This window comes from Trachurus japonicus, chromosome 23 (genome assembly GCF_045865225.1).
Source record: "Trachurus japonicus isolate A0001 chromosome 23, Traja_1.0".
NCBI lineage: Eukaryota > Metazoa > Chordata > Actinopteri > Carangiformes > Carangidae > Trachurus > Trachurus japonicus.
In genome coordinates, this window is record NC_140929.1 from 14,039,600 (window position 1) to 14,066,849 (window position 27,250).

Sequence of the window (27,250 nt, forward strand, 5' to 3'; positions counted from 1 at the left end):
TGTCAAAGCTTTACAATCTCAGTTTAAGAGAGCTGTCTAAATGTACTCGATGTGGCAGTAAATATCTAAATTTGTACCCTACTCCAAATAATAGGGTCCAAGTAGAAGTACAGACCTTTCAATCATTTGTACCCAACAATGTTCTGTTCTGTTCCTGAATGAGATATGAGATACACCCAATAAGGCAAGAGTCTGTTTGAACAAGTGCTGGAAAAAGCGTGGTATGATTTTCCATTATGTATCATCCTAAGTTTGTCTGACGTTCTCTTTGAAGGTAGACAAACATAGTTTTGGGCACTTTATCAAGAATGATTTTGTAATGGATAAACAAAGGAAGTTTGACATAGAACACCAATGGGATGGAAAGTAACATAAACATTATTCTTGAATGTGACTCAAGAAAGAGGTTTTAATTTTGAAAGGATGACAATGTGTGACGAGGTTATCTTCTCCTCCTGTTATTTTTTGTCTCCTACGCTCTTACTTCGAGCTGATAAGTCACTGCTGGGATAAAGACAATTATCTTGTTGAGAAATAGATTTTAAAGTAAGTGCAGAGGGATTCACAGTTAGTGCTGTATCAGCATGATCCCAGCCAATCAGTGACAAGAAGTACATGAGGCAAAAACTACAGCTTTTGGGTATAATTAAGATATCAGCGTGTGATACATTAAGCAAAAAGAAAAACTGAACGATGGGTTCTGTATGTATGACTCCTCAATCCTCCCCTTTTTGTTTACAGCGCTCGTGTGTGATGAATCTGGAGCGCAGTGAGAGAGGGGAGCGTCCTTCTCCTCGAGGCCCGGACATGGAAGCCCGTACTGGGGGAAAGATGGGGAAGATGTCCATGGGCTTCCAGAGGAGCTCCACCTCAGATGATGACTCTGGATGTGCACTGGAGGAGTATGCCTGGGTGCCACCAGGACTGAGGCCTGAGCAGGTAGGACCTCAAGAAATGTAAAAGTTGGAGGTATACCAAAAATGTAGAAAAACTTATTCTACATTAGAGTTTGATGTCAACTGAAGGTAGACTTTTTCCTTCACATGATGACAGTATAAACCTGTACAGCAACGGGTTTTAGTTCAAATAAGGTCATGCGTGCAGACATTCTCCTGTCTATGCCATACGAGGGGATTAGCAGTACCACATGCCGAAACATGACATCTGGCTATGGATTTTTTTTCTCCCCCACATTCATTAGCGTGTATTTAAGATACGCATGTTCAGCTTATCTCAGTTGGAAATGACTGTTTGATTTATTTTCCCCCAAAATGTTTCCTTTCCATTTTTCCCGTCAGGGGGAATTAGTCTAGGTAAACATTAACATTTCCAGTCCCTTGCTGTCTCCTGTGCGTGGAGAGATCTCACACTCCGGCGCCTGTGACTGGATGGAGATTGACGTGTTTGCCCCACAGTGTCACAAAATAAGGACACACATGGCAGCAGTGCTTCTTTCCTGATATCCACTCTTTCCCTCCACTCCTTTATGAAACCCTCCCTCCCCCTCCTGTCTCCCCCTTTAAGCAGAGTGATAAGACCAATGACCTCTTGGCTGCAAGGTGTCTCACTTATTTATTTGATCTAAATGACCAAACAAGAGCTGAAAAAAGTCAGAGTCAGAGTCAGACCATTAAACTGTTACTTGTTTCATGTTGGCTTCACTTTATCCTCGAAAAGTGAACAAAACTACCAATGGGTTGACGAGATCTCATTGCTCCGTTTGCAGGTCCAGATGTATTTCTCCTGTCTGCCAGAGGACAAGGTGCCGTACGTCAACAGCCCCGGAGAGAAGCACAGGATCCGACAGCTCCTCTACCAGCTGCCGCCACATGACAATGAGGTAGAGATTATGAGATGACAGGGTGTGTGAGAATGAGGGGTAGGTGGAAGCTCTGTGGCCAACACTGACAGTGATGTAGGAGTTGCTGCTTTTTATCCACATGTAGGGGAAAAAAATCACCATCAACAATATTAGCGACTTACAATATTTACATAACCACAAAAAGAACATTTAACAGCAAACTGTGTCGAGGTAAAAATGACTAGCTAAGCTGGGAGATAAGAGGGCTTAAAACAGCTCAAAACTTCATGAAAATGACATTTAATCTCAACTAGAAGAGGAAACAGTAAACAAGTCATGAATTAACCAACTCCTCTTGTGGCTTAACCAGCATGTTAGTATGTTTTGAAAACCAGTAAAGTGGCAATTTTGGCAAAAAGAGACGGAATTATATTATAATGCTAAAGTATAACTATGTAGATAGTAGTAGACGCTGCTTCTACTAATAGTAGAAACAAGAGTTAAAGTCATAAAGTGGGTGAACTAGCTACTGACTTGTTGCATAGCAGCAGCTAAAATTTACAAACATTTCCTAACATGAGTTAAGCAAGAGATGTTGTAGCAGTAAAAGTCCTGAGTGCTTTGCATTAAACAATTGAATACTTTTTATTTTTTAAGAAATAAATTAGATTCACAAGCTACAAAGTCCTGTATTTAGGCCAACCTGGCTTGGCATCAAACTTGTGCTAAATGTTTATGTATCAAAGTTTCAAACTATACTGAAGGGTCTTGTAGTGCTGCCTATTTAGACAACATTTCACATAAAAAATTGACATTTGTAAAATTAAAAGTAAGTATTGTATATTTTTGCTATTGATGACGGATAATAGTGGAAAGAAGGATTTTTTAAACAACACCCAGCCCCAACTGAAATAAAGCCTGCAGCTGAGTAAAGCCGAGACAATATATTGCCAGGTTTTATAGTGAGACTAAAACAATGACCACATTCTCTCAGCCGTTTGACAAAAAACCCTCCAGTGACAATAAAGCACATGCCAGCCTCTTCTGTATAATAGCTTTATGGTGTGTAAACCAGCACTCCTTTCACATCCGTGTTAATAGAGTTTACATTAGGAGATATGGTGGAGGGGTTATCACCAGAGAGGAGAGACAGGGGGGCTACTGTCTGACGGAGTTGGTCTATGTATGCTCACATGGAAGATACACAATGGATACACTCGGCGCACACACACACACACACAGTGTTTGACTGAGCAGTTTATGATGTTTGTCGGCAGACCTGGTGGTTAAGGAAACAAACTCCTGGAGGATTCCTTGCGTAACAGTGGTTAGGAGGGATAATCATTCTGTGTGAGTGAAAAAGAGACAGTGAGTGAGTGTGTGTGTGTGTGTGTGTGTGTGTTTATGTGTGTGATCATATTGGAAGCGCTAGCTCACACGCCGGCATCGTTTACCGTTGTTTAGAGAACAACTGAGCTGGTTGTTAGGATAGTCATGGTCTTTTATCTGGGGCCTTCATCACCATCTCTAAACACAGAGGAAGGGTTTGTGTATCACTCACGCCATCCTTTCAATGCAGCCTTGAGGGAAATTCGCTTTAATTAAACCCTTTCCCACCCATATATGGACTTCATGTGATACACTCCCCCAGTCTTGCATGCAAAAGATGAAAGCCGAACCACCGGCAATAATGGCTGGATGTATTTAAGTGCCATTTTGCTGTCTCCTTTTAACTGGCTTCCCCTTATAGCCTTAATTTGACCTCTTTGTTATTTTGTTTTGTCTCATCTTTGTCTTTTCTTACAAAAACAGGTGCGTTACTGCCACACTCTGACTGAGGAGGAAAAGAGGGAGCTCCACATGTTCAGTGCCCAGAGGAAGAGGGAGGCGCTGGGGAGAGGAACTCCCAAAATCCTGCCCCGGGCTCTGCAACACACCCGCTGTGAAAACGTAGGTGTCACACATGGATACCCAGGAGCGCATACACACACACGCACACACATACAAACTTGCGTCATTTACTGCTTATTTCGCCATAAGGTAAGCTAGGGAACCAACTTGTAGGTCTGACGTTATATGTATCACAAGCAGCAAACTCTTATTGTCCAATCTCAGGGCATGGTACCCCAAGGCACAATCCTGATTGGCTAATGCAATGGTTTTAATCACAGACATAAACGTCCTCATTAAGGGGAGAGAGGAAGCGGGGAAATTGGGAGGCTCATGCTCAAGCCGAGCAGAGAAGCCAGTTCCTCGTGAGGAATCAGGCCAATTTCCTGCCAACGATCTATAGCTCAGCATGACGGACTGCAAAAAACGCACAGGTTAATAAGTAATTCTTGTGTGTAGAGTCTTAAAATCCCCACTTTTTCCAAAACAGTATGTTGGAGATCATTCCTCATCTACTGGTATAATTGCATGCAGCTCTGCCAGGCACACACAGCTGGTTTGAAGACTTTCTTGAAAGGAGTAGGCAACATGTTTTTGGAGATGCATGAATACAAATGGAACGCTGGAAACAATCCTAAACTCTGACCTACTTTTAATTTGGTTAAACAAAACATGCACTGCCATCCAAGCTGACCTTGATCATATTTCTGAAAAACTTCCTTTCGATGCAACAAAAATAAATATTAGTGTTATGTGGCTTCCGCCAAATTCACCCCTGACCAGTGAGTAAACCACATCCTCTGCCAGGCATCCAGCAAAAGCGGGCCAGGCATGTTAATTCCCCCGGACAGGCAGATGAAGCCTGTCACCACTCAAACACAGATGCTAACACAGGGATACAAGGTCACCTACAGTGAACTGACATACAGGAACACCAATGGACGCACACTCACAGTCTAAATCACACACATGCACACGCTTACAAACATGTGCTCATTCATACACTCGTGCAAACATTCTGCACATACTCATGTTGTCAAAATGATAAATCATGAAGGGTGCACACACAAGCATTTACACACGTTCACACACACTTTGTCAGACTCTAGTTTCCTGGTGCTGTAACTCCTAGGGACACACAACACCTCCATATCCAAGGCCCCCCGTCTGTCCACTCTGGTAATAATGGTTAACAGCTGGGCATGCTATCCACTAACTTCCTATGTGTGTCTCATAGCATTGCTGGGATATATAAAGACTCATGATTGCACGTTGGGACATGTTTCGATCGCATGTTTCATCTCTTGAGTCATACGATCTTTCGGCTCATGGCCAGGGCCTGTTGACAAAAATGCCAGTTATTTCCATAGCAACACCAAATAAATGACTGATTTACTTTTATACTACGGTGAAACAAGTGCTGATTGAAACAGAAAGAACATTAATTAATTTATAACTGGTGTTTGGCTCATAACCTTTGTTGGTACCATAATTATACTGGGATATGCCACCATGTTAATACAGTATAAAGAGGCCCTATTCAGTCTACTCAGGAAAGGAATGGGTGGAGTCATCACAAGTGCAATTGAATTGTTTTTGTTGCAGGGAAAAGATTAAATTGCACTGTTCCTGTGTTATCAACTGTTGTGTTTCTGTGATCATCACTGTACAGTTCACTGATATGTTTTGAAAGGATCATATTCCTTTGGCACTTAGAATATGGTCACCTGTTGTTTGACCTTCATTGTTCTAGCATCACTGCAAATGAAACAGTGGCAGATATATGGTATATTTTGAATAGTAATCTCCATAATCTCTCCTTTATTTATGTTGCATTCCTCATGTGTCATGGGCATCAACTGTGTGACATCGATTTTGAAATGTCACTTCCACATGCATTTGTCTCAAGGTAGCATTCTTATCGCTAGACTTAAATTGTGTGCTTGATGATAAATGTGTTCTGCCTATTTGAAACCCCACTCTTAGTTGTAGGCCACTGCAGCTGGTGCAACGAGATGCCTGAAATATAAATCTCACGGATCATCTGTTGTTTGTGTTTGATTGTCAGTGTGGCGGCGGCATCAACGGAGGGGAAATGGCAATTTTTGCCTCCAGAGCCAGTCCGAGCCCCTGCTGGCACCCATCATGCTTTGTGTGTGCCACATGTCAAGAACTGCTGGTAGACCTGATATATTTCTACCAAAATGGCAAGATCCTATGTGGAAGACACCATGCTGAGCTTCTCAAACCACGATGCTCTTCTTGTGATGAGGTAAGTGGCAGTAATAGAAAAAATACCCACTAGCATTTTGTGTAAAACAAAGCTAATGGCAGAATGTGTTTCCCCTCAGATCATCTTTGCCGATGAGTGCACTGAAGCAGAGGGTCGTCACTGGCATATGAAGCACTTTGCTTGTTTTGAGTGCGAGATAATGCTTGGTGGGCAGCGCTACATCATGAAAGATGGCCGACCCTACTGCTGTGGCTGCTTTGAGTCACTGTATGCAGAGTATTGCGAGGCCTGTGGTGAAAATATTGGTGAGTCATATTTTTGAGGTGCAAAAATGTTTTGGGGATAAAAGTAGAGGGCGTAACTCTTTATATCCAATATTGAACACATAATTCTGCTGATTATGAGTAAAAGTGCTGTATCTAAGACTACTCTCCTCTTCATCTTGTGATCTTTTAGGTGTTGACCATGCTCAGATGACCTATGAAGGTGTACACTGGCACGCCACAGACCAGTGCTTCTGTTGTGCCCAGTGCAAGACCTCCTTGCTGGGTTGCCCATTCCTTCCAAAGCAGGGTCGTATCTATTGCTCAAAGGCCTGTAGCCAGGGTGAAGATATTCATGCCTCCGACTCTTCTGATTCTGCCTTCCAATCTGCCCGCTCAAGAGAATCACGGCGCAGCGTCCGCATGGGGAAGAGCAGCAAGCCCGCCGAACAGTGGAGACAGTCGCAGCTGTTTAATCCCCCTGCCACTGTCCCCTCATTTCAGTTTAGGAGTGGTGAGGGTGATGGGGACGCCGATGCTGACATTGATATTGTAGGGCGTAAGCTGGCTCGTCTCGGTCTAGAGGAGGAGAGGTACTGGAGAGAGCGGGAGGAGCAGGATGCCTGTGGGGAGGAAGATCCAGAAGAATGGGCCCAGCATGAGGACTACATGACTCAGCTCCTGCTCAAGTTTGGTGACCGCGGAATGTTACACCAACTACAGCAGCCATCCCTAAAATCTCCCAGCCCCAGCAGTGATAGAAACGGGCTCATAAGTGTCTCTGATCCCTGGCTAAAACCTGATTCTGCATCCATGGGAGTTACTGCCTCCAGTCCCACCCCTGCCAGCCCCACCCAAAGCCAGACTTCCAATCAATCCCGAGCCAACAGCCTTAGCCCTGGACTGATGAGCAAGAAGCACCTGCCTGAAATGTATTGGGCCCAGTCCCAGGATGGGCTGGGAGACTCTGCCTATGGAAGTCACCCAGGTCCAGCTAGTGCCCGAAAGATCCAAGAGCTGGAATTGGACCAGGATCAAGACCAATCTGGCACAGGAAGACAACCCTTCTGGCCAGACACAAGACAGTGGTTTGAAGACTCCCTTGAGTGCATCGCAGATGAGCTGAGGAAGGTTGAACAGGGTGTTGGAGACTCCATGGACTCCCTGGCACTCTCAAACATCACTGGTAACTACTCTTCAGATGGATTTCAAACTTATGCTTTCTTTTTTATGTTGAACAATTGTTCAAAAATGTTTCTTTCCTTCTCACTTTTTAGGTGCATCAGTGGATGGAGATGGCAGGGAAAGACCTTTGGTCTACAGCCTTGCCATGCAGGATCCCTCCATGGTGGATGACTGTGAGAAGATGAGCAACATGGGAACCTTTAATTCATCTCATCATCACCAAAGTACCAACTCGCTGAACCTTAACATGGAGAAGGGAGATGTGGAGGCAGAGGAGGTAGCATTGGCAATGAGGGGAGGCGCACCGGGAGGACTTCTCTCATTGTCCCCACATTCTGAGGGCCTTACTCCCTCTTTTATTCATGCCCCAGCTCTGAGGAGAAGCAGGTCCCAATCCAGGCCTCCACAGGTGGTCAAGTTCTCAGAAGACACTGTGGACAATGGATATAATGATGGGTTTGATGTCAGTATAAGAAAGCATCCCATGAGTGAGAAGCCACAGCGGAGGGCATACTGCCCAGATGAGATGGGTCAGGAGAGAAGCCGGCCAACGAGCCACCATGGGCGCAGCAGGCAGCATCACCACAGACAAGGACGACACCACAGGAGTCGCAAAACCCGCTCGGACAACGCCCTTCACATGGTGCCCTTGGAGAAAGCACAGAGGCCATATGAGCCCCAGCAGCAGGGTCTGGTCAGCCCCTCATGCGGCCCCATGCTCTTACAGCATCCTTCACACAGGCTGCCCCTTGCCTACTCCCAAACTCGATCTGACTATATGCTTCAGGCCTCAGCACAAGGAGATCCACGGGTTGAGAATTTAATGGGTCTCTACAGAGATGAAGATGACTGGTGCTCTACCTGCTCTTCCTCGTCATCAGACTCTGAGGAGGAGGGCTATTTCCTGGGCCAGCCGATCCCTCAGCCTCGAGCTGCTGGGCGCTACTACGCCGAGGACTATCCGACAAGGGTTACAGCCCTCTCTTCTCAGATTCACGGCTCACAGACTGGTCGCAGAAAAAGCCACCGCTCCAAAAACTGCATCATCTCTTAACAGTTCAGTGTCAAGTGTATGTACATTATTCTGCACTATCCTAAGCAATACAGTCAGATTTTGTGATGGTTTACACAGATCAAAGCAGTTTAAAACAAATGCATGTGCACAAACTGTTTATTATATGCTAATAGGTGCATGGCCACATGTCGAGACGCATATCATTTTAGGTCAAAATCTACTGAAAGGAATATTTAAGTGTAAAGGTTGAGCAAAAACTAGATCTGTGCAATTTACAGTCAGAAAATCAATTGTGCCTAGAAGCTAGGTGTATTTGAATTTTAGCACTAATATGACACATGGACTGGTAAATTTGGAAGCCTTCTTTGGGCAGTGCAGACAAAAAACTGTGCAGTGGGAACATCGAACTTATTCATTTGAGCATTTGCCATTATGTTTTTTTTGTTTGTTTTTTAAATGTTCACTTAAAGGTTTGCAGCAATATCTTTGTGTGCATTTAAAACACTATTGTACACAGAGGTTGATAACGTAGAAAACAGAAACTAACCAAATAATTATTTAATGCATAATAGTACAAATGATAATGTATATACTAAGTTAAGATTTTAATACTGGTATTTTTATATCCTTGGTTTAAAGAATTGTTTCATTTGAAGTGTATGATATGAAAAATAGCAGTTGTAATGGTGAACAAACAGACCTCGTTATATTATGAGAAACAAAGAACGTGCCACTTCATAAAGTGCGTTCTTCACAGTAAAGTGCCATGTTACTCGGTAACAAAGTCTATTTTAACATATATTCCACAATGCTCACTATTGGTATACAAAATATAAAGAGAATGGCAGTTAACACCCACATTTTCCATATTCAGCCCATCTGTTCACTCCCCTTGCTCAGACATAACCAGCTTAACGCTTTGTGATGTAAAGAAGCTTGTAATAAAACATTTTTTTTGCCAAAGATTCAAGAATGATTGCTTTGTTTGTGTTTGACATGATTTGATTTTCATATTATATTTGAGTTGCCCTCAAATTGTAGCTTTCTTTTAGTTGGATACCTTTTTGGGGAATTTGAGGTAGTGCATAACAAGACCTTCATGCAATGCATGCATATATGTGAATCCTCAGAGTAAGATGATCCAAAATAAATGTCTCATTGAGACATGCAATTCTGGTCAATTAAAATATATATAAAAAATAAAGTCTGTGATGCCTATATTTTAAAATATATTAACTTTGTTAATAGATCACAATAAACTTTCAAGTTAACAGAAATTGTGTTTACTAGAACCCTTATTTCAGTTTGTGCAAAGCTTTGTCTCAAAATAACCAAGCTTTGTGCAGGTTTTCTGAGAAGTATAGTTGAAAAAACAAAATCTGATAACAATGAAAACGAACCGAAATGACATTTCTTGACAGTACAAATTTATACAACGATTTTGAACTGTTATAAATTTAGCAGCACCAAGTCATGTCTGACTGCTACAAAATACAAATTTACATGAAAATACTACAAAACAAATCACCATCCTACGTGGTTTGGAAAAATGTGATCATGCTGACTGTCAACATTTTTTTTTAAATCAAGAGTTAAACAAACAATGACACCCATTTTCCATGTGAAGTGACAAATAGCTTTTTAAATAGACAAAATGTTTTTTTTTTGCCAACATTTTACAGAAAAACAACTTTCAATAATTAGCAAGTTTCAAGACAGAACTTGAAAGTGAAAATGCGCTTTTCAAAACTAACACTGTTCTTCACTACACATATACATGTGCAACACTGCATCATCTCTCTATGCCGAGTTGTTCTTCCAATTGATGCGCTGTAGAGTAGCTTCATTCCAGCAATCCACAATGCAAGATATCCATCATGTTCAGCAGTCAAATCCTACCATGATCAGTCTCACATTAATGAAGCAGATGAGGCCAACGTGTCAGTAAGATGAGCCATCGTCACTGCCGTCTTTGAAAGTTTATGACCGCCCACCCGACCCCCACAGGGATGTAGAACTTGAGTCACAGACTGAAGGTTATGGCTGCCGGATCACCTCGTCCAACTCGCTGATGAAGTGTTTCAGATCCTCGAGGCAACGCTCGCGGATCTCCCCGAGGTTTTCCCTGAGAGGAACCTGCAGCTGCTTTTCCAGGTTGGCGTCTTTGGCCACCAGCATCTTCACCACCATACCAAACGTCTCACAGTCCTGACGGTACACCTGGGAACAGATGGGAATATGAAAAAATATCCTTAGAGGCACATTTACACCCATTTGTATGTAGATTTCAGTCTTAATTGGCAACAGGCAGAAGGTTATGAGCTATGGGGGAAACAGCCGTAATTAGGAGACGAGAAGCTGCTTCCTTCCTGTTCTACCTGTCGCCTTGGTGTAAATACTCCAGCGCCACTGAGCCTGAGCTGATCACTATGGTGTTAACCCACATCATGTAGTGTCAAAAGATAAACACTTATCCTCTCAAGTTTAATGAGGGCCCTTTATATGGGACAGGGCAGCCCGAGATGCAATAAAACCCCCCACTTTAATAGAAGCTCAGAGGCATTTAATAGGTGTTAAAGGGACAATGAGGAAGAGGTGCTGGAGTCTTGTTAGGGAGCTGCTATTTCACACCGATCCTCAAATGTCTCATAAAACAATGGAGGGAGCTCACTGCTTCCTCACAAAGTGGTTTCGATTTGCAAAATGCCAAAAACAGGTTTGTTTGAAACTTAAAAGTTCCACACACGAGCTGGAAATGACATTCCAGAGGGGGAGAGGAAGAGTCATTTTCACAGATGGTAACAGTTACTATGCTAATGCTCCAGACACGATGAGGAGGATGGACTTCCATACAAGAAGAAACAGAAATCCCTGTTGAATGCTTTGTCCCCCCCCAGGGCCTTAAAAATGAAGTAACAGTCATAGTTGAGAAATTGTAAGAAAAAAACACTTCATGGGGGATTAACGGGAATAAAAGCCACCACTGAGCGATGACAAAGGAACTCAAAACTGTGGCTAATTATTGTTTTCATTATCGGTTAGTCTGCCAATTATTTTCTTCATTAATCATCTGGTCTTAAGTATGCCAGGCTGGCACTGGTCCTGGATGAAAAGATATGCACTTTATTTAATGATGCATGAACAGATACCATTTACGTTACATTTTGAAACCATGGAGCCCGGGAATTCATGGCTTTCTGTGACTGAATGACTCATCAAAATTGTTTTGAGTTAATAGTTGCTAATAGTAAATTGCCAACTGACCACAGAAAATAGGTTGAATTTTTTTTTGAGGAGATGGGCATCTGGTCTAACTTGCTTCAGCTGCTGCCCGAACAAGGCAGGACATGGTGGGTGGATGGGAGAAAAACAATTTATGGAAATGTTATGCTGCTAAAAGGATCCCAGAGGCTTTGAAATTCATGCTATTATCAAAATACATGCTTTTATAAACGCACCTGTGACTTTGGGGTTAAGACGTCAACCATAAACCACAATGTCCTGAGTTGTAATTCAGCCGTGAACTGTTCTCTCACCCTCGTTTCCTGTTATTTTTACACTACACATAAATAACTACAAATACATGACGCACAACACCTGAGAACCTCAATGGACAGTGTGAGGCTCTGTCTCTAGAAATGCCCCGAGTCCGAAGTGAGACGGACAAAACTGTTTGTCTAAGGGATGCGACTGCATTTTCTCCATCTGGCCCTCCATTATTTCTTGACACATTGTCAGTCTCTCCACCTCACACTAACTTCTACCTCTTAGTCAACTCTGCCCTGACTCAAAAAGTGCGTTGACCGACCATCACTGCTGCTTATGATGCTGAACGTCCAGTCTAGATCTAGATCCTGCAGGCGGAAACAAGGGCACCACCAATGACAAGGGTTGAGTGTTGATGTGTGTATTTAAGCATGAGTGTATGAACCTACGTGCTTGTGTGTGGGCAAGCGTGCGTGCGTGTGTGTGTATATATATAAAATTAGGCCAGGCAAGGGTGAGTTTCAGTCATTCACCGGATACCAACAGTGGCTTCGGTGCTGCAGGGCGTTCTAACTCGCTGGCTTATTTATAGCTTTTTTCATAATGTTCCTACAGCAGAAAGCATTGGTCGGAGCAGAGGAGAGATCTCCAATAAAGATCTGCTGTCAAACAGAGTTAATGCAAGCGTAGTAATAACAGAAGGCAGCTTTCCAAAATCTGCATTAAACAAAAAGAACATTTCCTTGTGATAATGCCAACGACGAGACTTCACTGAAGAGGATCCCTGGTGACGGACTGAGACCAGCATCTCTCACTAGAATACATTTTAATTGCCACCATCAGTGTTGTGTGACAAGTCTTTTTTGTTTTTGTTTGGGAGCGTTTCAATATCAGGAAGCGATGCTGACGTCCTCTCCTCTGGGTGTTCCTATACATTACTCGTGTACAGTAAATGATAGAGTGGAGGACGTTACACAACAGCGTCAGATCGACCAATCAGCGCAAACACATCACGTACTTGCGACAGCCGGTCTCTCCTCTGAGCCGGATGGAGCAACAAAGCAATGTCCTTTTTCATCTTCTGTTAATTTCCCATGGTCTCGTTCAACAGCTGACAGTGAATTTATTTATCAGCTTCTCGGAGGAAGTGTCCCATCAAGCGCGCTGACAGCAACCTCAATGAATACAGGGAAAGTAGCTCCTAGATAACAATGTGCTTAAAATGTACATCCTGTATTCAAACACGCTTCCTGAAATCCCTCCCTTGTTATCTAATGAGGATGGGTGGGGCTCGGTCAAGAACTGTTGTGTTTCTAAAAATGAATTCGCCTTTTAAACTTGATTTCTTTTAACAGTGGCTGGGAAGTATTACCTTATATTGGATGATGAGGAGTGAGTGTGTGACCCCGCCTGGCTTCAGAAATGAGAGAAACAGAGGACTGAAAGAGTCCAGCCTCTGCCATCGTGGTGCATAAAGAAAACCTACATCCAGGCTGGAACTGTCTCCCACGTCTGTCTCGAGGCCAAATTTATATATATCCCCCAACAAATGAAATAAAACCCCCTTTGTATCACAGCCTGGGATATGAGAAGTAAAAAGTAATACTCTTTATTGCTTCTCATGCCCTGTCACTCACTGTAAGCAGTTAGTTTGTACCGCAGCCAAAGTCAACTCTGACAATGAGAAGGGGTTCAGGTTGAATTTCAGCGGACCAACTTCACTTAGCTATACAAACACACATATGGAGGCGACGGTATAACGCGGCCCAGCACGATGTCTGCTCGATGATGGAAAGCTCAGGTCAGCTTGTGATCACTGAAAATTTTTAGAGACAGTTCGTGGGATTTGGAGGAGCTACTGGGCTGGAGGCTGGAGTGAGTTTGGGTGATGGTTGGACCAGACTGCGTGCGGGGAGGCCAAACATCTGGATGCTAAACATGAGTGCCCACTGCAACAGAAAACACCGCTGTGACTTTGGAAAGCATATGAAAATGTTGTTGCAGGCTAAAAAAAAAGAGAAAAAAGTCGGACTTCAGAGGGATTAATTGTATGTTCTGGGCATGATGGGGAATTAAAACCAGCCACGAAACAAGTGCTTATAAACTTTCCAGGCTCTGTTTTGTGATCCACTTTGGCAGGTAACCAACCCTGATGAGAAGGCAAGTTTCTCAGGTTTTGATGAGTGTTCATGAAAAGGTCTTAAGGGGGTTAATGTTTAGCAAGACACCCGCCCACCCCCACCCCCCTCAGACCTGTAAAGTGAATAAACAGACATGGAGCAAAATTAGATTTTTCTGATGTTCCTTTAGCTAATTTCTTTCTCTCTCACACCCATGACCTAACAATCTAGCCTTTCATGACAGGCAGAGTGAGGACGGCCAAGTCACAAGCCGTCTTCACGCCAGTTTCCTGATTCTCTCAAAACTGAAGCAAAAGAAAGGGAAGACGAGGAGGAAAAACGCATGTCAGTGGAAATGGATGGTTATCTAAGAATGAGAAATCCTGGAAAAGAAAACATGAAACTTCATATCCATGTGAAAATGGAATTCGCTGCTCCTCCTCGTTTATCATTTTAAACCGTCATACTCTTTCCAGACTTGAAGATTATAGCAGGGGGATATGAATTGGCAAACAATGTCGTTGTCAATGACAACATTCAAACTTGCCATAATACCTGAAAATATGAAGTGAAGCTCACACAACAGAGCCTAAATGTTATATAGTGGCTTTTATAAATAGAATAAGAGGAGACACAGATGGAGGAGAAATAGACAGGCCATAAAAACAGGCCAGAAGCTGCAGCGTCAGCATCGGTGTTGTAACAGCCTGTAGGGCTCTGTGGCGCAGCTCGATGTGAGAGCGCAGTGTGTGCTCCGGGGCAGAGCTGGCTCAGGTTTAATGGTCCCAGTAAAGCAGCAGTAGCGCACACGGGCGCAGGCATGGCCTTCATTAGATAACTGAGCAGAGCTGGAGCCTCAAGCCTCGGGTGGTTTTAGCTCTGTTAAATGGTCGACCTCCCAATTTAGTGTATGCACAAAAACCTATATCCTGTCTAAACTGCACTCGTGTTTCTGCTTTCGTTTATACGTTCTTGTACATATGTTTCCAAAAACCTGCGTGTGGGTCTAAATGTGTGTGCGCGTGTGTTTGTAAAGTCTAATGAGCAGTTTTTGCAGCTGGGGCGGGGGGGGGCTGGATGGCAAAGTAGCTGCTTGCCAAACTCACCAGCATTTTTCCTGATGGCTCTTGTTGGATAATTAAACTCATCATTTAAATTCTGTGCTAAATCTAACATCTGGCTGCCGACGGTGAACTTTAGGATCCATCCACACCAGTGTGACTGGTGACAGAGAAAGTTAATTTCCTGCCTTGTTAGGGATATAATAAGTGACTGTTCCAGTAATGCCTATCCAGTAAAACAACCCATGTGTGAGTCAGACAACCCAAGGCCACCATATGTATGGCAACGTATGCCAGAGCTACAGTGTGTCCCACGCCGACACTGGGATGCTGACATTTATAGAGAAGTTTTACAAATTACCAACATGAAGTGAGAGGATTGTAAATGCAAAATGAAAACTGGATTCAGAAATCTCTTTATGCTACATTAATATTAATGTAGACAACCAACTTATAGAGCAGACCAAAAATTTATTTTGAAATCAGCTCAAGGTCAGTATTTAAAAAAGGCACATGAGCACTGTCAAATTACTGGAGATGGAGAGTGTAAGGGACTTTTACACATCAAAAACCTCAACTTTCTTCTGTGTTTGCTCAGCAGTTAACTCTACATGCTGACTCACTTTCTTCCCAATTAGAGGGTCAAAAACCAGTGCTGGGAAAGTACCTTCTCTATCTCCTGGGCTTTAGCTGCGATGGCCAGGGCTCGTCGCTCTTGAAAGTTGTCTGTAGATTTTTGGATCTCCTCCACCACAACAGGACCTAGAAGGGGCTCCTCTTTGTCTGTTTCTGCGGGGTGGATGTCCTCCTGAAGAGGCAGGAGAGAAAAGCAGGTGAGTGTGTTTTTAAGTCGACAACAAGAATGTTTGAGAGTGCAAACAAAGTAACAGAGGAAACATAACTAAAAGTGAAAAAAAGACAATAATAATCAGTAAAACCAAAGGAAACACACTTCTTCCCTTCATGTTACTGATTAAAGCCAACTCACAAGTTTACTAAACAAAATCAATTCTCTACAAAGACAAAGAAATGATGGTGCAGAGAGAGGGAAATGTTGTGTTGGAAAAGTATGAAGGTCAGCAACTCAGCATTGTGCTGATTGTCTGTGATGAGGACTCTGTGACCTGACCTCCAGACTAACTTTACAGGAAAGACGTGGTTAATGGGGCGTATCAAAGGATAAAGCTATATATATACATATATATACACTGAAGAAGCAGCTATAGCTGGAAAAGTCAGAGAACACTCAAGATATTTGCTGTTCTGGATCTGTAGTTGCATGTATAAATCAAAGAATTAAAGACTCATAGGGATTACATCACTGGAGTAGATCTCCATCATATGACATGACCTTCACATTGTGCACCTGGTCTAACATTAGGTTCATTTTCCTACCTTAATCATAGAAACATTTCAGCTGCTTTTATATCTTTGCAAAATAGGAGGTCTAACTGGACGAGCCATGATGAGCCATGACAAGCCATGATGAGCTATCTAATGGGTGGATTGGAAACTTTAGTGCCCATAAGTATCACTGTGAAAGCCAAAAGAAAGAGCGAAGGGGAGAAATGAGGCCAAGTTGGATCACCGCTCAATTTCTTTTGCTCATTTCCTGATACTATTACTATTTGAAGGCCGGGGAGCAGAGCTGCCCAGCCATGACTTCAGTCCACTCGTACATGCAGGGAAACAGGCCACAGACGTAATCATATTACATCTCTAAGATGACTGAGGAAAGAAATTACAGGAGATGGTACATCGCAAAGCCGAGTGTGGTCTAAAATAAAGAAGCACGACTCGTAAAGCATCGGCCAATTATTCCTCCCTCCAACTCCCTCCCTGCAGCTATGCTTGGGAGAAGTCCAGCGTGTGCACTTGTGCATGTATGTAAAATTGCATTTGTCGGTCTTCGGCCTCCTTGGCCTGAGTGAAAATATATCCCTGTCTGTGTCTTTCACTTCAGCAGGCGAGGCACGGCTCAACCTGGAAGCGATGTTTTAGTTTAGTTTCAATGCAAAGCTTGGCAGTCACACAGTGCTCTAGTCTGGACAGAGACGATATATCATCACTACCAAGGCATGGCTCATTTGTAAAGCTAAAACTGAATTACACTCAGACAGCTGCTGCCTGCATAGTCTGCTGAACCACAAAGACAAATGTATTTTAACATTTTCTTAATTACTGAGACTACGGCCACTTTACTACCACTGATCTTTTGCTGAACAAGATCAGGGACAGATTAAAGTTTTAGGGTCATTCCCTTTAAAGCATGATGTCTGATGCTAAAAACCATGGCGATGGGGAAAGTCGGGGGATTATCCAAATCATTTGGATTTATTGTTGTGAAACTATGAATTCTTCTCCTGAAATTTCTACCAGGTCATTTTTATAGATGATAGCTGCACTGGAGGGAAGGGAAGGTTGGTAAAAAAAAAAAAATCATTGTTTAACTGGCAGGAATTTGTTGCTTTGTATTAGGATGAAACCTTCTGGTGACCTTTCCACTTCCAGGACGTGCTCTCCACCCACCGGACCACCCTGACTGGCAGTGAGAGTCGGAGCTGCTCTTTAGGTCCCCCCTCTTTAGTCTCTTCTGTCTGAGGTGGCTCCAGAAAGCCTGCGTGTGTGTTTGTTGAATCCCCGCAGCAGGCAGTGGCCGGGGCCATTAGTGCGCCCTTTACTGGGGGCACATCACAAGCCTTTCATCTTGGCCAAGGTTATGGGCTTGTGCCCCCCCAGAACAGAGAACAACAATGCACCACCACAGGCTAGATCAAACACAGCAGCAGAAGCAGCAGTGTCTATGTATGTATGTGTGTGTGTGTGTGTGTGTGGAGGGGGGGAGGTATGTGTAGCGCTTGGTAAAAAAAAAACTTTCATCACAGCAGTCGATGGGGCGACGGTGGGTGGTTCTTCCAAAAATGCACATTAGGAGTGGAAAGGACTACGTTTCTGTGTTGCATCTTGTAATTTCTGTGCCGGGTTTTCAAAGACATCCAAGAACCCCGTGCGCCAATTAAAGGAACGATCCATTAAAAACAAAACACGGCAACATTCAAATGACCTCCAGCACGTTCTTAAAAAAAAAAAAGGAGGCTGCTAATGAGATAAATAATGAGACTTTGTGGGCATTAAAGCAACATTTTAAAGATACAGTTTTATGGGCTTTTTGATCAAAGTGACTTCACCAGGAGAATGTTAGGTGGTTGTCCTGTGTTGGTGACTCGTTCATTTTAAGCATTTACAGCCGCAACTACAAAAGCAGTGTAGTTAAGACAAAATAGGTTTAAAAAGTTCAGACAAGCCGTTAAACTGCAACTTCAAGTTCAATTTACGCTTTTTAGACTTTCACTGATCAAAAAGCCTATTTTTAGTTTGAGACTAAAAGTGGTCATGGCAATCTCAGCAGTTAGTGTTAAGCATCACTTGATATATCGCTCTTGTTTGGCTAATAGTTCACCATTTCTCAGTCAGAACCCTCGATTCTTCTCTCAGTTTAAACCAAGTATGTAGTCAAAATATATTTTCTTCTTAACAACAGATGAAAGACGCAGCAGTGATGAGTTGGTGATGTGTTACTAGTGTTCAAGTAATAGAAAGTTTAGATCCATCATCAGCAGTATCTTAAAACCAAGCAACCATGAATGTCTCACATCAGTCAGTTCATCGTTTGTTGTAATTAAACCTAAAATGTAATGGATCTATTGTAATCTTGTCATTGTTAACCCCAACACAATCAACTTGATGAGTTACTGATGTGAACATTTGACATCATTAACGGGCTTTTCGGTCGCTGCCATCCTTTCTGTATGATGAGAACGGGGCATAACGCCTGCTGGCAGCTGATGCATACATCCAGACCTTTCCCAAGACCTGCTACATCCAACAAACAGTCACGGCTTCCAAACATATTCAGTCATACTGCGCAGAAAAAAGGAAACTTTTGTTCATTGTGAAATGGTCTACACACAAATCCCAGTGTGTTCCACGGGGACTTCTCCTGGATTTACATCTCAGATCCTGTGATAAAGTTATGACTCGGGCTACTGAGTTAGCCTCTTCACTTTCTGGGTGGCCACAGCCAGACTCACTGCGCCTAATCACATCTGATTCTATTTACACTCTCCTGCATAGTTATCGGCAAAACAAGCTATTATTTTGAAAACAGGCAGGAGATATCTACATTCGGCACTTACTCAAAACAGTACGAGTATTTTCTTTTTAAAACAAGAGGAACGACCCATACTCTGGCTTGACACTTGAGCCCCCTTTTCCCTTCACCATTACAAGTTCTGGTGATTGAGGTCTGCTTACACCGCAGGTAAACAAATCCCGGGCCCGATGGCTTTCATGCTCCGTGTGAGTGCCACTTTAAAACCCATTAACACACTTCAATGGGACTAAACGCTTATTGGAAGAATGGAATCTAAGAAGTTCCAGATGCATCCTGCTGTACAGTGACAAATGTGGAGGACATGGTATACAATAAATACAACTGCATTGTTGCAATTATAGTTTCTGACCAGGATTCAAATTCTTGAAAGAAAAACTCTTGTGTCACACTATTGCAAATAAAAGTTGAAATAAAAATGTAAGCAGATAAACCAGACCCCGCTATGATAAACTACTTACATAGTTGTTATTTAAAACAAATCACTTCTTTTGCCTGAGCTCACCTTGTTTGACGTTGCACTGTGTGGAGAGCCTTCTCTTGACAAGCCAGGAATTTTGTCTGGAGAAATGAGAATCACACACACAGAAAACAAAAAGTTTGACAGGGTGAGACTTGAGTGAAGGACAGACTATTGTGAAGAGAAAAAGAGACTAGGGAGGGAGGATTACAGCAGGACGCAGTAACTCCATGGAAAAAGTGGATGGTTAAGTGTTTCTAGAGAGTGAGTAAGTATTGTATGTAAGTAGGACTTTTAGTAAACGCTGTTCGATCGAAAAGGTGTTGGTTTGGTTTCAGGATCCAGGTTCATAGGCTAGAAGATCTGGAACAATCAAGACACAGAGGGATTGCTATGGTGGTGGGTGGATTGATCCCTGGCACCTGCTCACTGTGGATGGATGCCACCTCCTCTTCAGTCACTCTACGGCTCATTCCTACCAACAAATATGAACTCACATCGCAGTGAAACAAAAAACACCCCAGAGTGGGAACGCCAGGCTTCAGGAATATCCATCAGACATCCTATACCCTCTCTCTCTTCATCCACACACGACCTGGTGGCATCTTTATGAGGCCTGACAAAGTGGCAGACAGAGCGGGGAGGAAGGCTGGCTGCTGGACGCATTAGAAACGCTCTCTGTCACTCTCGGGTTACGCAGACTGGGAATAGGTTAAGTTTAACGATTGTAACCTTTGTATATTTCCGAAACAAATCCTCTGTATGTCATCTCGTTTTGTTTTCATTTATTTCTACTGAAAAGATTTTGATGACCGGAATGGTACAGACTGCACTGGGTACATTAACTTATATAGGAGTGGTGTTTAAACTGTCCATTTCATTGATTAACAAGTGGGTTAATCCACGTGCACACTTCACTGGATGTAACTTTTCTTTCCTGGACAACAACTATACTGAACTGTACTTACCAGCCATCTTGCTCTGAACATAAGTCTCTTCATACCCTGCAGGAAAACCAAACCGTAAGGTCACTGGCTGAATACAGCAAGCTGCTCTGATGCTCCACTACAACCATGATTAATGGCATTATGCTCTACTTTCAACAGGATGCAGTCATGCATTTCAAACTTAAACCATCTTGCATCCATTTGTAATTTGGCCGTATTAGCATGATGATGGTCCATTGTCCACTAAGCTTGTTTAATACGTAAAAAAAAAGAAAAAAACACCAAATAAGTGGAAACTTAAAGAGAAAATGGTAAAGCGCTGAAGATGGTAGCACATCTAAATGGAAGAGTTTGTGGAATCGGGGACATTGGAAGCTTTTACAGCTACAGAGCCTACAAACATGCAGAGAACAGGGAAATACTTTAGCACTCAGGTATTTGACAGTTTTTCCTTGGTAGGAAAGTAGTTCTGTGAACTCATGCAGCACATGCCCAGTGTCTGTAACACTGTTAAAAAATAAAATATAAATGTGACATAAATTAAATTACAAATGAAGCTGTGTCCAAATACTCTGATGCACAGCTTTAATGTGGACTGTAAAATCCACAGCTCCCATCACATTATCCTTCATTTTCAGGGCAGACTAAGTGGATAGAAATTATTAGATTATACTTCTGTGTGATGCACACTGAATCACATGTGAACTGAGGATAATGGGAGACAAGATATGTGTATCCTGCTCATTTGGGCTAGAAACTAAAAATTGTAAAGCTTCAGATAAATATGGTTACTGATCAGTGTAGGAACCCTAGGGAGTGCCAAAGTACCTCCACGTAAGAGGAGCAGAAATGGTTTACATACATAAAAAAAAAAAAAATCAAAGCAGAGTCATAAGTTGTTACAAATAAACAAAATTTCTAATGCAATCTGACTCAGACCTGGGTGAAAGAACTTCAATGTCAAAAAGATATTCCATTTTACTATAATGTAGTATATATCATATAGGTTAACATGAGTTTAGTCAATCTTTTGAAGTGAGGCCTTGAAATGTTTCTGTCCTCCATCCTTCCATCCTTCTCAAGCCCTAGCTGCAGATATCTTTGAGGTGTAGGACATGAAGAGGGTGGAAAGAGATATGTGAGGATCAGTAGATGAGCTTCTCATCACCCAGGTTCAAGCTTGATCATATGACTCTATGTACAGACCCAAAGTTTCATGTCCGCTTTGTTGCTGAGGGAAGAGTGCTCCCCAAAGGTGCTCAGAAACACCTGCGTGTCCCTCTGGAACGTCCACACCTAAAAAAGCCAGTCAGCCAGATTATCAGTTACGGATGGACAGCGAAGTTGTAAAACAGAGGTGTAAAAGAACCACAATGAGGTTCTGTTCCTAAATAATGAATGGACACTTTGGCCTGGTCCTGAAACTGAAAGAGCTCCGCACTGTGTCAGGGAAGGTGGTGGTGGTGGTGGTGGGGGAGTGGGGACTATGAATTCTACATACTCTTGCCTTGCTGTGATGGAAATGGCAGGCTCTTGGCTCTGTCTGGTGAGTAGCCTCTGCTGCTGACGCTGGAACCGGAGCGGCTGTGTGGGGAGCGGGCCACCTCCCGCCGCACAGGAGAACGTTCTCTGATTGGGGGGAACGGGGCCGCCTTTCTCCTATAGTGGTCTCTGTCCTCACTGGAAAAAAAAAGCACAGGGCCGTCATAAAAAAAAAAGTGTTTCAGTGAATGAAAAATTACCCCCTTATATTTCCAGCTCTAAACCGCTATGTACCACAACTGGTGTTGTGTTTCAGAGAATACGAACTGTAGTCCATCTCTTTTCTTTGTATGCACTGACAAAGCACAATGCTGCCCTCTAGCGTTTTTTAGGTCACTGCACAAAACAGTTTTTTAAATATTTACATGACTGGATTTTCCCCCAACTTTACATGTGTTTAATCCTTCTGTTGGGTCTGTTTCGAATGGTCCTTCTTTCCTCCCTTCCTTCTGTCTCTCCATCCCTCATTCCTCCCCCGTTTCTCCACTCCTTTCTTTTTCTCTTCCTCCATCCTTATTTCCCTCCTTTCTCCCTTCTTCCCACCATCATTTCCCTTCCTTCTTCCTTCCTTGATCCAATCTGTTCCATTTCTTTCTTTCCCTCCATCCTTCATTCTTCTTCCTTCCTTGACCCAATCTGTTCCCTTTGCCCATCCTTCTTTCCTTCCTTTCTCCCTTCCTTCTTCCCACCATCCTTTTCACTTCCTTCCTCCCTTCTTCTTCCTTCCCTGATCCAATCTGTTCCCTTCCTCCATCTTTCTTTCCTTTCTTCCTTGACCCAGGAGGACAACAGGAGGGTTAAACAATGTAACAAAGTCCTAAACACAGACTTCACAGATTTCCATTTTATCAAAAGATTTACCATCTTATGTTTACTTAATTACACATATCGGCTGTAATGAAACCAATGGCACATGGCTACCCAGTGTGTATTCACTCGTACCCTCTGTCCAGGTTGAGAATGGCCTGCACTAGCGTGTCTTCCCCGCTCTCTGGTAGCGACCTGGGCGCTGGATAGATGCCCTGGTTTCGAACGCTAAGAGGGGGTGGAGCTCTGGCGCTACAAGGGATTAAACAACACACGTGGTTCAGCCACAAGTACATACACAAACAAATACTGTAGAACATGAAAACACATACCATCTGGTTCATGAGTATATTCATAGACCCTTACATCATCACTTGAGTGTACACACAGTCCATGCTTTACTGTTTAAGCTTCTTCATCTTCAACATGGGCAAAATATTTCAGATGAGAATCTCAAAAAAGGGCATAAAACTGATTTTTATCTTTCAAGATTTAACCCGACTCCAAGCTTTCATTTACGCTGAATTTACACTAAATGTATTTATTTATTTATTCATTTATTTCTTTCAGGGACAGTGCACATTGATTGACATTACTATAAATGTGCCAGTGTTAGCCCAGTGGCTAATTTTCAACTGTAGTCCCTGGAGATCCTTTTCTAAATGTCATTCATGATATTGAATTAAGAGCAAATATAATAGAAAGGTTACACTTGAACCATAAAATAGAAAGGTTACACTTGAATCAGAGGGTCAATATACAGTATGCATCCTTGTGTGCCTTCTAGGTGGCAAATCTGGTCAGTTCTAGTTGTATAATTTATATTTTACTGTCTCACTTTCCTTCCTGCAGTTGCCACTGTATCAAATTGGTTTTCAAAAATGGTTACAAAAAGTTAAAGTGTTGAAACAAAAAGCTTATTTGTCTCGTTTCCAAACCTCAAAGCCATGGGGGATTGAACGGACTGATTTTATAGCTGAGATCCTTCAACAGTTCACTTTGTTAATATCATCTGTTCTGAGTTCAGAGCTGTTTTGCTCATTAACAACCTTAATATCTTACTGTAAATCTGTCAACTAAATTACTGTAGCCTACATTTCCACAACCCCATCTGCAGCCTAAATACTGACACTGGTCAGCTAACACGGCTCATCTGAACAGTTCTCAAATAGTGCAGAGCCAGGCATGACTTGAGAAGCTGCGGGAAATGTGAATAAGGTGAGACAGGCCAATATGGGTCACAGCCGCCCATGATTTATGATTGCTGCTATGTAAACACTCATTTTAAAATAGGGATACTGAAAATGTAGCCTGCAGCGATCCCGAGTAAAAACACAGAGGGCCTGTAGCAAGCCTTAGAGGAGGAGAGGTTTACCTAAACTCCAAAGGTCTTCCTGTGTGAGGGTCCTCTCTGGGTACTCTGTAAGGATAATCCTCCTGTAACACAGTTGAGAAAATGTAAAAATAAAAAGTTGTTTTTTATCTCCATTGTTTGGTTTTGATCCTGCAGATGTTTTGGGAATTTAGCTATAAATAAACCATCATATTTTTATTTATAACGTGTAACTTGCATCCATCTAAAACTGCTCCTCTACAGTTTATGTAATGTTATAATTTGGATTAATGTCTGTCAAACTAACTAACTAAAAAAACACAAAAAATGAGGTACCATGCAACATTGGAAGGGACACAGAGTAACGGATTCTTTAACTTTAGCGCCCTCAGCTGGCCAGTGTGTGCAAGTTTAACCGACACTATCACAAGACCTGCAGCTACAATTTACCAGCTATTACATAAAATTGCCAATGAATGTGTAGTGATAGTAATAGTCCGGACAAAATGGGTTTAAACCCCATTATTAGCCCCCTGTTGTATTAGCTGAATTTTTAGAAAAATGTCCACGGTTCAGTACAATATAAAAAGGTAAAATGCATAGAAATGGAATAATAAAAACATAAACTGCACCACAGACACAGTTATTGGCAAACTTCTTTTAAAGCTACTTGGTTGCTGAAAGCCTGAAACTATGGCAACAATGGCAGCCGCCGGTCTTTCTTTCTTTCTGCTATGCTTTTGTTTTCAAGCTCTTCAGGTTGCAGGGATTTATTCGGGATTCCTGGCTGCATGTTTAAAAACAGTCCATCTTTCCCTTTTCAACCATTCTTTTGTGCTGCTAGATTCAAGCTTTGGTTCATTGTCCTGCTGACAGACCACAGACCTTCACCTCAAACCTAGTGTTCCAACACTGGGTAACACACTCTGCTCTAAAATGATTAAATCTTTTGATATGTTCACTGCCTCCAACACCAGAGGCAATAAAGGCTCTCTTTGCCTTCTCTTATGGAGGCCTACTTGGTTTAATGTGCAGCATCTGTTTCAGATTCTAACAATGAAAAGTGTTTTTTCAACAATGGACACTAATTTTTGTTGACCTCCCTAACATCTCCATTTTGGGATCACCTATTTTCTCAGCACCTCTGATGCTGTCACATGACATCTTGATTTACAAATGGATGTCAATACTTCTAGGGTATGTTCATATTATTTCACTATTATGTTTTAATTACATTTTTCTCTTTTGCTCAGTAACCTAGGGCACTTTATTAAAGTTGCTTATATAAAATTGGTTTATTTCTATTTACTTTGGGAGATATTCTGAATCTACCTGAAATTAAGGGATGTTAAAAATGTATTGTATATCACTTGCTTTCATAGATACTGTAATGTGTGACATGTGGCCCTCACCCTTCTTGAAGGTGGAGCCGCTCTGCGCTCAGCAGGGAAATGAAGGCCATCGCCGTGGTAGCCCCTCTGATCTTCATGGTAATTTCGGGGGCCACCTCCGTTCGGGAAAAACCGGGGACCTCCCTCATAATCGTAGCCACCCCGGTTATAGTCTTCCTCTGGCCTGCCAAAGGGGCCCCGCCTTTCCACTGCTCCTGCTGCTCGGGGGTACGGGCCCTAGGAGAACGAGTACAATGAATACAAGGATTTGAACTTTACTGTATGTCATGTTTTTTTTTTATTGCTTTGAGTGAACTTTATTCATGACAACCTATTTGCTAGAGACTTACTCATCCCGTGTTAAAATATATAAATTCCTTCTCTCAAAGATCTATACTGTCTGGGAAACAGACAGTATTCTAACTTGTGCTAGTATGAGAACACTTTTGAAACATGATAAGACGAGGTCAAAAGAAAACAGACTGTGAAGCTTCTTGGTTCACACTCACCGGCCTTTCTGGTAAGAATCGTTCATCATACGCCTCTCGTATGCTCCTTTCTCTCCTGTATGTCACTGCAAAATGTACATGTGAGTGAGAGATGTGTATCCACTGCACAAGACTGTTTAGCCAACTTCTGTGAGCAGTAATGTTCCAGCGAAAGATAGTAATATAAAATATGCAAGAACATTGTATTGTAGGTTATGTTTAGATCATTCTTTGGGTGACATGAAGCCATCCATGCGAAAAGACTTTTTACAATACTCTATCTCAATTCTTCTATTTGCCTGAAAGATTCTCTGGTAATGATAACGTGCCTTTTGAGGTGTAACCTAAGTTAGTAAATAGAAAAACATTCTTGATCAGTGATTTAACCAAGGTTAAAATGATGCACCCTGAAGGAGAGTTGGCAAAAAACTTACTTTTTGAGTCAAATACTTCAGTGTGGTTTAAGATCTTCAGCACAATCTGTAAAACAACAACATGGAATATGATTCATACTTGCCAGGAGTCTTTCTTAGTAAACCTAGGTTGAAAATAGCTCTATATTGACAAAGCGAGACATTAGATCAGATAGGAACCAATGCTGAGATGTGATTCTGCACTAAGACGGATGGGCTTAACGTGACTTTCTGCAGACTATAAAAGTCTATCTGACCAGCGACACCTTTATTAACAGGGTAGCACCAACCCGACAACTTACAATGATCGTAACATTTTTCTGTGTTGCTGATTTTACTGCTGACAACAGTTGCTCCATCCAGAATAGGCAGCTAGCATTGCTAAATTAGCTAGCCTCCATATATGCTGCAAACATCCGCACGTTTTATTTTCATTATTAGTTATCCTTACGCTACTGCGGCACAAAAATCACAAATAAATATCAACTTCGCACTGTGGGCCCCGGTAGATAAAGGCGAGTGTAATAACCTACACTTGAATGCATTTTATTTCACGAAAATAGCAAAAACAATCTCACCTTCCCTGTTGGTTGGTTAGTTAGCCTAGCCTCTCCCGGTTGGACAACGGCTTTTTTTTTTATTGG

The 27,250-nt window shown here is 42.4% G+C and overlaps 2 protein-coding genes across 3 annotated transcripts in view; one reads left to right on the forward strand and one right to left on the reverse strand.

The window, feature by feature from the left end:
* Window positions 1-9,350, forward strand: part of prickle1b (prickle homolog 1b) — a 28,785-nt gene extending 19,435 nt beyond the window's left edge. For both annotated transcript variants that reach the window (XM_085769806.1, XM_085769805.1), the window contains exons 2-8: window positions 742-939; window positions 1,727-1,840; window positions 3,614-3,751; window positions 5,760-5,963; window positions 6,043-6,229; window positions 6,381-7,373; window positions 7,465-9,350. In XM_085769806.1, coding sequence (XP_085625932.1) covers window positions 754-939; window positions 1,727-1,840; window positions 3,614-3,751; window positions 5,760-5,963; window positions 6,043-6,229; window positions 6,381-7,373; window positions 7,465-8,426 — 2,784 coding nt within the window. In that variant the 5' untranslated portion in view covers window positions 742-753 and the 3' untranslated portion in view covers window positions 8,427-9,350. The remainder of the gene's footprint in view (window positions 1-741; window positions 940-1,726; window positions 1,841-3,613; window positions 3,752-5,759; window positions 5,964-6,042; window positions 6,230-6,380; window positions 7,374-7,464) is intronic.
* Window positions 9,351-10,014: 664 nt separating this feature from the next.
* Window positions 10,015-27,242, reverse strand: pphln1 (periphilin 1). The gene is made up of 12 exons (XM_085769807.1): window positions 27,185-27,242; window positions 26,628-26,673; window positions 26,215-26,279; window positions 25,727-25,942; window positions 24,357-24,418; window positions 23,117-23,233; window positions 22,134-22,312; window positions 21,839-21,928; window positions 20,654-20,689; window positions 19,731-19,786; window positions 15,722-15,862; window positions 10,015-10,607 (listed from the first exon to the last, which is right to left on the reverse strand). Coding segments are annotated over exons 2-12 (1,146 nt in total). The 5' UTR covers window positions 26,629-26,673; window positions 27,185-27,242; the 3' UTR covers window positions 10,015-10,424.
* Window positions 27,243-27,250: the final 8 nt, after the last annotated feature.